At 46.2% G+C, this 12,845-nt stretch overlaps 1 protein-coding gene and 1 non-coding gene across 2 annotated transcripts in view; both read left to right on the top strand.

The window, feature by feature from the left end:
• The first annotated feature begins 2,874 nt into the window (after nt 1–2,874).
• UST (uronyl 2-sulfotransferase) overlaps nt 2,875–12,845 on the top strand; it is a 350,244-nt gene continuing 340,273 nt past the window's right edge. Inside the window, exon 1 of the mRNA XM_058289681.2 lies at nt 2,875–3,176. Coding sequence (XP_058145664.1) covers nt 2,945–3,176 — 232 coding nt within the window. The 5' untranslated portion in view covers nt 2,875–2,944. The remainder of the gene's footprint in view (nt 3,177–12,845) is intronic.
• LOC111758986 (U6 spliceosomal RNA) lies at nt 4,652–4,758 on the top strand. Its single transcript, XR_002793092.1, has one exon. It is a non-coding gene; the product is annotated as a U6 spliceosomal RNA (small nuclear RNA).

Consider the following 12,845-nt stretch of genomic DNA (forward strand, 5'->3'; position numbering starts at 1 on the left):
CCCTCTAAATTCTTCATGTCATAACTTGTTTCTTCTGAGCTGGACTTTGCCCCCTTGTACTTTCCTTGTAATTTTTTTGCTGTGTTTTAACAACTTTTTTTTCCCCCATGTGTACTTATTTCCTCAGATGTTTAATTCCTTTCTTCCTGCTGCACCTTGCTGTTATAACCTCACTGTTCCCAGATTCCTTTCTTCAGGAGAAAAAGTGGGGCGGGCTCTAAACCCTCCTCCTTGAGAGCTCATAAAAGAGCTTGCATATTAATTTCTACCCAAGGAGCATTTTGATAACAGGGCCAAGCCTGAGGCACAGGTTTTATCAAAGGTGGCCTCAGAAGGTTGTCTCCAGACCCTTAGAACCAAATGAATGTTATGAAATTTGCTTTGTTCCTCCTAGCTCCTAGTCGTCTTCGTTAACTCAAAAATTGTGTTAAATGTGCATATTTAAAGGTGCATATTAATCCAAATAAATCTCTGATTCATGGAATAAATGTGAAACCAAGCATCTGCACCCTATTAGGGATTTCCTATGACACAACAGAGGGACTTTTCTTCTCTTGGGGCCCCAAAGCAGCTCCCGCCTCCCTTAGAAAGTGGGCTAGCACAAGGTAAGACTGGAAAGTAGAATTCGCATGTGTGTGACATCAGCCCACCTCCTCATCTATACCTCTCTCTAGCTCATGATCTACTTTCCTTATTCACTCATGAACCCGTGATGCTCCCATGTGGCTTAGGGGGCAAGCCATAGAATTCTTAACTCATAAAGGGGATCAGCTCTTGACCTTGGCATCCTATTCCTTCGAAAGTTATTCAGATACCCAGCCTTACAGAGATTTTCAGGAGCATCGTCTTAGACTCATAGAGGTTTGTGGCTTCTGATTTTTTTCTTTATCGGGTCGTGAGTTCCAGGAGATGCTCAGACAGGATATCGGGAGCCAGCGATGCGGTGCCAGGTATTGAGGTTTCAGGTTCTCAGGGTGGCATGGGCTCCGTGCGTTGGCTCTCATCCTAGCACCATGCAACTTATGAGCAAGGGGAGACAGCACTGGGAGATGGAGCATGCAGTGGTTAGCAGGGTGGACTCCCAACCCAAATGCGACCTAGGGGAAGCCACAAAGCAGTAAGTCGTTCTTCCTTAAAGGGCTGCGACATGAGCCACCCCTCCGTGGACCACGCGCCCCTTGCTGGATGAGCCCCGTGCCCAGAGCATGCTTTCTGGGCAAGCATTTCCCGCTCAGGTAGGAGCTCCTTCCAAAGCACCCCAGGGGGAGAGAGGAGAATAGAGGGTTGTTTCTCCTCTCCCTTTCTGCTAGAGGAACGGCCTTCTTTTTTTTTTTTTCTTTCTATGATCTCTTTATTTATTTTTTTAATGTTACATTCAAAAAATATAAGAGGTTCCCAAATACCCCCCACCCCCCTCACCCCACTCCTCCCACATCAACAACCTCTTTCATCATCATGGCACATTCACTGCATTGGGTGAATACATTTTGGAGCACTGCTGCGCCACATGGCTAATGATTTACATTGTAGTTTACACTCTCCCCACGTCCATTCAGTGGGTTGTGGCAGGATACATAATGTCCAGCATCTGTCCCTGCAATATCACTTAGGACAACTCCAAGTCCCAAAAAGGCCCCTACATCACATCTCTTCTTCCCTCTCCCTGCCCTCAGCAACTACCGTGGCCACTGTCTCCACATCAATGCTATAATTTCTTCCATTACTAGTCACAATATTTTTATAGTAGAATATCAGTACATCCACTCTAATCCATATTTTATTCTTCCATCCTGTGGACCCTGGGATGGTGATGTCCTCTCCACCTCTATATCAAGAGGGGGCTTAGATTCCACATGGCTGGTGAGTCTCCTGCTGGCAGTTGTATGTACCCTCAGTTCCCTGGTGTGGTGGCTGACCATCCTCACCTCCCTGTTAGCTGACCTGGGTAAGCCCAAGGGACCGGAGAATAGGAATTGCAACTCTGATGAGGCTCAGGGCCCAGCTGGCACATGGCCAGTCCAGAGATTCAAGTCTCCTGAGCATACACCAACCCAGCACCAAACACAGGTTCAGTGAAAGTGCCAGAAGAGGCATGTGTAGGAAGGTCACATCTGAGTCCAGCTCCATCACACTCAGGAGCACAAACTCCAAAGTAGGGCCCACTGGCAGGGCACTGAACTCCAGGGCCACGGGCCATCCTGAGCTCACTCGTCACCCACTCCTTGCCTCCCTGGTGCCTGAGGCTGGGGTGCTGCGGGCCCCGATGGCACCAGGACCTGCGCCAACGGGGCGGTGAATTCTTAGGTCGCTTTCTGTCCACCTCAGAAAAGTCTGGAACCTACCTTCCAGGACCTCGCAGGCCTCGCGGAGAGCTGGCCGGGGCCGGGGCAGGAGAATCCAGTTTCTGAAGGGAGAGAACCAGGGCGAGGCGCGGCCGGTGGAGCCCGCAGGCCCCCAGAGGTCGCTGGCGGCGCAGGAACGGCGGCCGGCGCCGGGGAGCGGGAACGCACACCCAGAAACTTTCTTCCTTGTTGCCCGTCCCCCCGCCCCTCTCCGCCGAGGCAGTAACGTGACACCGAGCGAACCCGGGGACCCGCCGAGGGCCGGAGGCGGGCGGGCCGCGGGCCGCGGGGCCGGGAAGGCGGGGGAGCCCCGGCCGGGAGGAGGGGCGAGGCCGCGGGCGCCTCCCGCGCCGCGCCGGGGCTGGTGGAGGAGCGCGAGCCGCGAGCGGGCGCGCCGCGAGCCCCGGGCGCCGAGTCGGGGGTCCCCGCGGGCGCGGGCAGCGAGCCGGCGGCGGGCGGCGGCCCGGGCCGGGGCGGGGCGGCCCTCGGGGCCATGCCGAGCGGGGTCCCTTGAGGCGCAGCGCGGGCCCCCGGCCGCCCGCGCCCCCACGTCGGCGGCCGCGCTCCCCGCGCGCGGATGGTGGCCCTGCCCCGGCGCGCCGATGAGGCAGCAGCAGCTCGGCGGCGCGGGGGCCCGGCCCCGCGGGGCCCCTGCGGGGGGCCCGGGCCTCGGCGGCGGGCGGCGCGGGGCCTTCCCGCTGCCGTGCCCGCGCTTCTCCCTGCGGGACTACGGCCTCTGCCTGGCCGCCCTGCTGCTCTTCTGCCTCGGCTCGCTCGGCTACCAGCTCGGCGGGGGACCCCCGCGCTTCCTGCTCGACCTGCGCCAGTACCTGGGTAAGCAGGGGGGCACCCGGGGTGGGGTGGGGGGGCGGCCCCGCTCCGGCGCCCCGCGGCGTGCGCCTGCCCCGCGATCGGGTGCGGGGCGGGGCGCGGGCTCCGCGGCAAGGCAGGTCCCCGGGGCGGGCGGGGCCGAGCGTGCGCCTCGTCGGGCCCCGGGACAAGCGAAGGGAAGGGACGGGGCGCTCCGTGGCGCTGCGGGAGCCGCGTCCCCCGTCGGGCCGCGCTCGCCGTGCGGGAGTGCTGCGGGGAGCCCCGGCCTCCCGCGCCCGCCTGGGGCTCCGCCGGCTCTCCCGACAGCCCGCCGCGCCGCCTCCTAGGGATGCGGGTCGGGCCCGGGGGGCACCGGCTGCCGCGGGAGAGGGAGGCGGCCCTTCCGCGCGGGGGCGGCCCCGCGGCCACACGTCCAGCGCCCCGAGCGCCCGCCGGGTCCCGGCCCTGTCGTGGGCGCGCGGCCCAGGGGGAGGCCGGCCCGGGGCGCGGGGCCAGCAGGCCGTGCTGGGTGCGGGGGGCAGAGGCCGAGAGCCGCCGCTCCTTGCCAGCGTGCGCCGCGGGCTGCCCGACGACGCGGCGCGGGGGGCCACCGAGGCGCCGCACACTGCGCGGGCCGGGGCCCCCACCGCGGAGGCCGTCCCCTCACCCCAAATGGCCCTTCCTGGCACAGGCCAGACAACAGGCTGCGTGGAAGGCAAACAGCTCCTGAGCGGGTGACAGATGGGTTCACAGGTTGCGGTGTAAAGGTAGACAAACTCTACCTTGAAAGGGCAGAGTGTTGAAAGTTTCATGTTTATTTCAGTAAAAAACTGGGTATCCGAGGGAACTTGTGGTTTTGCAGGTGGCTTGAGGGAAAATGAAAGGGAAATATTGCCCAAGTAGGTTTTCAAAGTATCATTCGCCTTTGGTTCTATATTGGGTTTGGGGCCAAATCTCCCATTTCCCTAATTCCGTACTTTGGAGTCTCCCAGTAGCTCTGCAGGCTTGCAGACAATTGCTGGTGCTTCGAAGGTAACTTCCTTTTCGCTGTCAGCAATCTCCACCATAACCTGGCATCCAGCGGTGAGTTTTGTTCAAGCTTCGAGGCCCTTCTAAGGTGTGGTCATGGCTTTTAGGACTTTGATTGCAGAAGCTGGCTTTAAGTACACTGTGGAGGCCAGTTGTAGGGGAAGCACATTTCCTCACCGCCCTTCCCACTGCTGGACTCTGGCCTTGCACGCCGCAGGCCTCAGTTTCCTCCTCGGTGGAATTGGGGGCTGGGCTAGGTTGACTCTGGAAGTTCCATGCAGCTCCCCAAAGTCTGTGGCTCTCATTGTCTTCCTTACGAGGGCTGGGGGGGACAGACAAAGGTACTACTGAGGATAAAAAAGGGAAACTTCAGTCCATATCCTGTTAACTGTCCGAAAACTGAGCCAGATACATGTTGCATCCATAATTTAGTGCTTTTACTGCATATTTCCAAAAAAAAAAAAGGGCCTGTGCTCGCTTTGGCAGCTCATCAACTAAAATTGGAAAGATCCAGAGAAGGTTAGCACGGTCCCTGCGCAAGGATGCCGTGCAAATTTGGGAAGTGTTCCATACTTCTAGGATGGTAACACATGATAGTATAATGGGGGAGTCTAGGGAGGTGAATGTCAAATGAAAGAAAGTTAGAGGCTAATCTAGGGGCTATATAACAGTGTTTTTGGTGGTGAATGATGATTGTGGTTAATAGTACAAACACAAGAATGTGGCTCTATTACAAGGTACTAAGAATATGGAGATGCATGGGAAAATACAACTAATGTAATGTCCAGACTGTAGTTAGCAGTATTGTAATATATATATAGTAGTGGCAAAGAAGGTGCTGTAGCCATGCTAAGGGTCAGCAATGGGGGAATGTGAGGGGAAATGGGATTTTTCCTTTTGGAATAATGAAAACGTTCCGAAATGGACTGAGCTGATGACAGCACAAATCTGTGATGAAACTGAGAGCCACGGAGGGTACACTTTGGATGGAGTGTACAAGGCAGGGGATCGTGTAACACAGTGAACCCCAAGATGAGTGATGGACTGTGGCTAACAGTACAAATATGAATGAGCATGTTCTCTCATGAGCTTTAACAAATGTATAATACAAATTCATGGTCTTAATTATAGGGTAGTTTATGGAAAAAACACACCAAATATAAGCTATGGACGGTAGATAGCAGTAATAGTATGTCACAGTTATACAAATGACACAACAATGTAAGGGGCTGGTGGTGGGGTGATGGATGGGAATCCTGGATGGTATGCGTGATTGTTTTGTAAACACAACTTCTCAAATAAAAAAACAAAACAAAACAAAAAGAGAAAAGACTGGCTTGCACCCTCTCTAAGGTCTTTTCCAGCTTAAAAGTTTTAGGACTATTAGTGTAGTTTGAAATGATGGATGATGCTTACCCATTCCGTTCCTGCTGCCTCCAGAAGCTGGGACCCTCCAAGGCTGGCATCGTCCCAGTCGCTCCCTGCAGAGGTGCTTGCAGCACTCATCAGCGTCCAGCTCTGCAAATGACCAGGCAGTGCTTCCTGCAGTGACTGAGGAGGGACATCTCCAGAACCATTTACCCCACGAATTGGTACAAGTGAATAATCTATCTTAAGAAAAAAAGAGCTATATTCAAGAAGTGAAAAAAAAAAAAAATCCAAGAATTATTCCCTATCATTTGACATTACTTCTTCAAGTGATTTCAATATGCTGTCTCTTATTGGCAAATAATAATAGAAGAAGGACTGATAAATGTGAGTGGCCTGATAAAAGTGGGTAGAAGGGTGAATTGACAGTGTTTACTCAGGGACCTGGGAAGACAGAATCCTAACTCATCATTAAGTTTCTGACTGACATGATAGTTAGAAAAACAACATAATTGTGAACTATAAACAGGAGGCCTTGGCTAAATTTATTCCCTGTTGTTTTGTCACACAGCTATCATGATTTTTGGGAAGCGTAGGCTTGTGGTCTTCCGAAGAGTCTAAAATATACCCTTAATAATATAAGGCCAAAGTGTTTGCAGACTTTTTTTCTCCTTGTTTCCTCCAGTCTATTATTTTAGAGTCGGTTGTGTGTTTTTTGTTCTACAGAAACAAATTTGTGGTTAGTAAACACATTCTCTCAATTTCCCTAGTTAGCCAATTTGGAGGGAAGTGTTTTTCTCACATTAAACTCATACAATGTCTAAGTTTTCTGACTAAAAAGAATATATTCTTTCTCTTTTCAAGGCATTATTTTAATATACTTGTCTGGGCTATAGTAGGTAGTCAAAAAATATTGCTGAAGTAGTACCTGAATAATGCTACTGTACCAAATAGGGATAATTTAACATATTGAATAGTCTCAAAGGAAAACCAAGAGATTAGGCGTTTGTGATACAAGGGAACGTTTATTGTGGCTGCGCCAGGTCCATGCACAGTGCAGAGTGAAATTTAATCTGACAGCAACACTGCAAATAGGTGCTAATGTTATTCCCATTTTAGAGATGTGAGAAATGAGGGCAAAGAGCTCAAGTCATTTGCTGAAGATGAGCTGAACCCAAGTCCCTTCTGCACAGCAGTTTCAGCGATGAGATGGGAAAAGAGCCAAGAGGGAGTCTAGAGCTTACTGGCTAAACATTTTCATATTTACTTCCATAATTTCATTTCCTTCTCTTGACCCTTTTATTCTGAGTTCTTGAGGGGCCAGCAGAAAAGGAGGAACTATTGCAAGCAGGTGGTCTGCTCAGATCCCCACCTTCTTGTATTAACTCCCAGGATACTACCTCCTGTTTCCTAGGGAACCAGCCTTGCCCTGGACCACACTCCTGGAAGTGGTGGTCTTTGGAATCCTCAGCCTCCTGACTTTGCTTTCTTTCTTGAGCGTTGTTCCCTGTCTAGGCCAGTGGTTCCCCGTGCGGGATCCCAGGTGCAGCCTCAGCGTCAGCCGGAACTGGTGACAAACGCATACTCTCTGGTCTCATCCCAGATCTGCCGAATGAGAAGTCTGGGTGTGAGGCTTAGCGAGTCTTCCAGGCGGTTCTGATGCACGTTCAGATTGGAGGCCCATTGCTCTAGAGTGAAGTGTTGCTTGCAGGAGCTGTCTTAGGTATTTGAGAGAAAGAAGGAGGAGGAGGAGCGAGAAGGTGTTTGCCAAGTATTTTAAAGGTGATGTGCCTGGTGGTGTATTTTTTAAATTTCAGCATTTGAACATGTGTCCGCTTTGCTGCTTCAGCCCCTTTGTTTCAAGGGAAGCCCCAGCCGCCAGCTCCAGCCCCAGCTGGCTTTTTAGTCTTTGCTGGGTTAGGAGATGCACAGAAGGGGTGAAGTGTCCCAACCAGAAAGAGTGGTGTGGGGAGGCTAAAGAGGCAGTGGTGACGTTTTGTCTTCCTCCACAACAGCTGGCCCCAGCCAGTTCCTTTTTCTAGTCTGTTTGGGGAAGGGCAAAGTATGTTCTTAAAGAACCCTGTGCTGCAGCAAGTGTGAAAGAGGAAAGAAAGTTGTGGGGGAAGAAAATTATATAGGGATTACTGTTGTCTTGATTTTATTCTCTGCAAATGGGTGGAAGGAAGAGAATACAAACGTGGAATGGAGTATAGATGAATAGAGCAAATTGCTGTACTTAAACTTGGAAACCACAAATCGTCCCTATACCATGTAATTTCTTTTCTTTTCTTTTCCTTTTTTTCCCTCCCTCCCTTTTTCCTTCCTTTGTGAAATACATTCAAACTTTGACTTGCTATGGAAAACAAACAAGAATTTTCCTCAGAAAATGGTAACCTCATACTTACAAGAATAAGATTTGTTATGTTGATATAAACTTGATAAGCCAGGGGGCTTACTTTTCATCTTGTAGGCCAACAAGCTCTCATGATTTATCACTAAGCCTTGAATATGTGATTTAGCCTTGATGGGAACTAAATTTGTTGGGCTGCTTTTGAGTTGATGGGCTGCGTAATCACACACTTTCCTTTCCATTTTTAACTTATACCATTCTAAATGGGGATATAACATTTTAATTCTCAGAATTGCCAATCTTTATATCATATACGAATGGGGCAATTTTGCATCAAAAGTGAAAGGGGAAAGATAATTTTCTCAAATTTGAAATTCTCCAAATTTAAGTAAATTGAAAGGAAAATGTGAAAATAAAGTTCTAGATCTGTTACAAAGTAGTTTCCCCAAACCTCAAGAGCCAAATTTAATTTTTCTTCTTCATGTCAATTAAGGTTTAGATATAGCACTCCAGGCCCCAAACAGTAATATGGAAAGTGAGTGCCTGAGATATAATGTTATCAATAGAAATTGTTGACATAAGAAGAAAATGATATTCTTGCTCCTAGCTCTGGGTTTCTCTCTTAGGGTTGATTGGGGGACACAGGCAGCCCCGTACTCGAGGAATGACAGAAAGTGGGATACGACTATGACTGTCTCTTCAGGAAACACATAGCATGAATGGTGAAAGCATTCTGCTTTGTAAACTATTTTTAATGTAGAATAGTCTCAGTGTGAACGGTTTAAAAATACGGATAAATATGTATTATCTGCATACTGGGGTTTCTTCAAATTTCCTGTCAGCAATCCAGATTTAAAACACTACTTGGTTTTGTTCTTTAGAAACTAGAATGAAAGTTAGTGTTCCAACTTTTGGAGTCCCCAAAGAAATAGTATCTTTTGGTTCCCCAGAGGGAAGCTGTGGGAGCAGAAACAGTAGCTTGTGCTGCAGCTGTACCGACGGACAAATGGAGGTCTTAGGATGGATTATAGCCACTAGAGTTATTAGGAGTTGTTGCTTGTTTTTTTTTTTTGGTAGGAAGTAAGACTTGGCCATAAGTAGATTTTATCTTATTATTTATTATAGAAACTCAACTTTAAACACACAGTGATAAACATAAAACCAAAAATTCTTGCTTGCAAAAGTCAAGAGTGTAGCAGCTTGTTGGCAAGACAAAATTCCAAATGAAGTCCATTTCAGTACGTGCTGTGAATTCTGAGGCTTGGAAAGACTAGTGCTGGATTAAATGTAACACTGTATGTGTTGCTTTCTGCATTAGAGGCGTGTACCTTCTCCAGGGGCAAGAAGTTAGTTTTATACTTTAGTTTCTTACAAAATGCTAAGTACAGTGTCTGGGCACATGGGAAACCCCAAATAAATTATTTTTTAAAAATATACTTTTTATTTTTAAAGAAGCTTTAGATTACATAAATGTTGCATAAAAAATATAGGGGATTCCATATGCCTCACCCCCTCCCCTTCCCACCCTCTCACATCCTTCATTAGTGTGGTATATTTGTTTACAATTGATGAGCACATATTAAAGCATTGCTACTAACTGTGAACTATAGTTTACATTATAGTTTACACTCTGCCCTGCACAATTTTATAGGTTTTGACAAAATGTATAATGGCCTGTATCCATCACTGCAGTGTCACGCAGGACAATTCCGATGTAACCAAAATGCCCCATGTTACATAGGTGTTTCAACTCTGCTGAGATTCAGGGCTCAACTGGCATGTGAATGGATCAAAGAGTTAAGTCTTTGGGACATACATGTAATAAGTATAGTGCTAGTTATAGGTTCAAATAAAAGGGCACAGGAGCCATGTGTAGGGAAACTGTAAAAGAGTCTAACTCTGTTACACTGGGCAGGGGAAATTCCAAATGAATTCTTAGCAATTGTTTGAAAACAAGGATCTCTTCAAAAGAGTCTTGGTCTTGTTTTAGACTGATTGATGACTTGGAGTGTTAAACATTCTGGTTGTCTGAATTTAATTCTAGTGTGTGATAATTCATGGACTTACCTGCTTATAGATGTCACAAAAATTACTGTGACTTATGTGTGGAATATGAGAGTAATCAGTTTTGAATTATAGTACAATCGATGTTTGAATATTTTGTCTTTGGGTTTACTAACTAGAATGCAGTGGATGAGCCACAGGAGAAAACATTTGGGTAGATTATATTCCTTATACAATGTACCTAGAGATTGCCGAGGATTTCCTGAGCATTCTCATAAAATTCAAATTCATATGCAATTCACTTTGCATTCACCTTGTGTGGGGGGGTTCTCTTTAGTCAAATAACATGATTTTAAGAAGAAATCTTGTCTTTCTGAAAGTATGAGAATTTTTTTTAGGTTTTAAAAACATCAAAATAAGAAGGGTTAAAATATATACAGTCAATTAGAGGCTGTCTGGTAGAACCTCAATTTGAATAATTTTTAATACTCTCATATACAAAATAACCGAGGAGCCAGAAAGCTGTTTAGAAGCCACTATACACCTCTTGTTCTGTTTTAGGCTTATTATCAGTTGCCTGTAATTTCCCAAAGATAGCCACCGGCTTCTTTATCTCATCTCGCTGCCAGTTTGTCTTGCTGCTATCACCTCTGTGCTGATGGTTTAGGAAACTGAAACCCCTGTTATGATTTCTGAGCTCCTGTAGTTGTGATTTCATGATCTCTTCTGAAGTTTTCTACCTTGTGCTGTGATGATTGTGGGCAAGCCTGGGGAATTGCACAAACTAAGCTTTGGAGAAGTATCCATGGATTCAATGTATTTGTAAAGCGGACTTTTCTTCACTAGAGTTTGCAGCCCTGCCTTGTTTAGTTTCTATTTTAAGTAGACAATTTGAGGAGATGCTGGGGAAGACTCTACCTCAGTTGATGGCTGCAGCCCATATCTTCCTCGATGTTCTAAGCCAACATGGAAACCACTTATGATGTATAGTGCTGTAAACTTTTCCTTCTGTGCATCAGGATAATTGCCTATTCTTACCTTTGGGGATTTGGAATTACATTAAAAAAAAATTTTTTTTTTTTTGAGGTACCAGGAGTGGGGATTGCACCTGGGACCTGGTATGTGGGAAGCTGGCACTCAACCACTGAGCTACATCTGCTCCCCTGGAATTACATTTTAGAGCACTCTCTGTGGTTCAGAGTATGTGAGGTCTGTCTTGATATTTGGCTGCAAGCAACTAGAAAGCCAATTTCTTGTTTCTTGTCATTTTTACCCAGTCTCAGACCAGTTGTTTTGGGGCTTGCAGAATAGGAATTTATTTGTCTGTCTTGGTCTCTGTCTTCCTTAGGTAGCAATTTGCATTAAATTAACCAGTAGATTTCAAGCAGGACTTTAAGTCGTTTAGGAGATAATGTCATGGGACAATGTGATTTTTGAAGTAATGACTGAACAGATTTTAGCCTAGAACCCCAAAATGACAGAGTATAAAATTAAGGCTCAATGGACCATCCTACTTAACCTTGTTTGATGAAAGATATTGAAAAAAACGTTCAGTCGTGGCTTTGTTCAGTAATTCTTACTTTATCCATTGATAGATGATTTAAAAAAACATCTTCATTTAACTGTACTGTATTTCTAGAAACACCATTGATTTTTTTCCTCCAGTGCAGTATATCTTTCGCAATCTTGATGAAAAGAAAAATGAACATATTCTGTAACATATAAATTTCTTCTTTATCAGTCATTCAGCAAATATGTGTTGAAGGCCTTCTGTGGGTCAGAAGCATCAGAAAATAGAATGAAGATAGGTTTTGGAGCAAAGAGTGGGGTATGAATAAGTGTGCTGCTGCTTATTAGCTGAGAGAACTTGAGTAATTTTCTCAACTTCTCTGAACCTCAGGAGTTTTGAGCTATACCGTGGGGTTAAAAATTGCTGGTTCATAGGGTAGTTATCTAACCCAAGGCCTGGCATTGGAATTCAACAAACATTAATTTTCTGACCTTGTTCTTTGCCTCCTTCTCTGACACACAAATACATGCTTGGGGTGCATAGTAACTGATGGCTTGGCTTCAAAAACAATCTGGAAATAATTGTTTGTAAAAGTTACAAATTGACAGCTCCAGCCCTCAACAATAATCTAGCAAACCCAGAGGAGGAGAACTAGATCTCCAGAGTTATAACAATGTAGTACTCAGAATGTCTGGTTATCAACCCAAAACTACAAAACAAATGAAGAAATAGGGAAATATGGAAAAAAGTATTTTGTCAGAAGCCATCCCCAAAGGAGCGCATGCATTGAAACTATTAGTCAAAGACTTTAAATCATCTGTTTTAAATATGTTCAAGGAATATAAGCTATAGGAATCCATGTAAGAAAAACTGAAAGGAAAATGGTGTCTGAACAAAATAAAGAGATAGAAACTATAAAAAAGAACAAAATGAATTTTAGAGCTGCAAAGTATAGTAATTGAAATAAAAAACCTATTAGACAGATTTAACAGCAGATTTGAATAGACAGAGAAAGGATCAGCAAACTTGAAGAGAAGACAGTAGAAATTATCTGGAGGAAGGAGCATAAAGAAAAGAATAATGAAGAAAAATGAACAAAGTTGAGAGGGATCTGTGGGACATTATCAAGTCTGCGAACACATGCATCATGGGAATCTCATAAGAACAAGAGTGAAAGAGAAAGGGGCAGAAAAATCTTTGAAGAAATAATGACCCCAAGTTTCTCAAATCTGATGGAAGACTTGAATATATACATCAAGGAAGCTCAATGAAATCCAAGTAGGATAGACTCTACTAGGTCTGAAACAAGACACATTGTAACTGAATTGTCAAAATTTAAAGACAAAGAGAGGATTTTGAAAGCAGCAAGAGAGAAGCAACTTGTCACATATAAGGGATCCCCATTGAAATTAACATGGATCGCTCATCAGAA

Source organism: Dasypus novemcinctus, chromosome 28, assembly GCF_030445035.2.
Source record: "Dasypus novemcinctus isolate mDasNov1 chromosome 28, mDasNov1.1.hap2, whole genome shotgun sequence".
Lineage (NCBI taxonomy): Eukaryota > Metazoa > Chordata > Mammalia > Cingulata > Dasypodidae > Dasypus > Dasypus novemcinctus.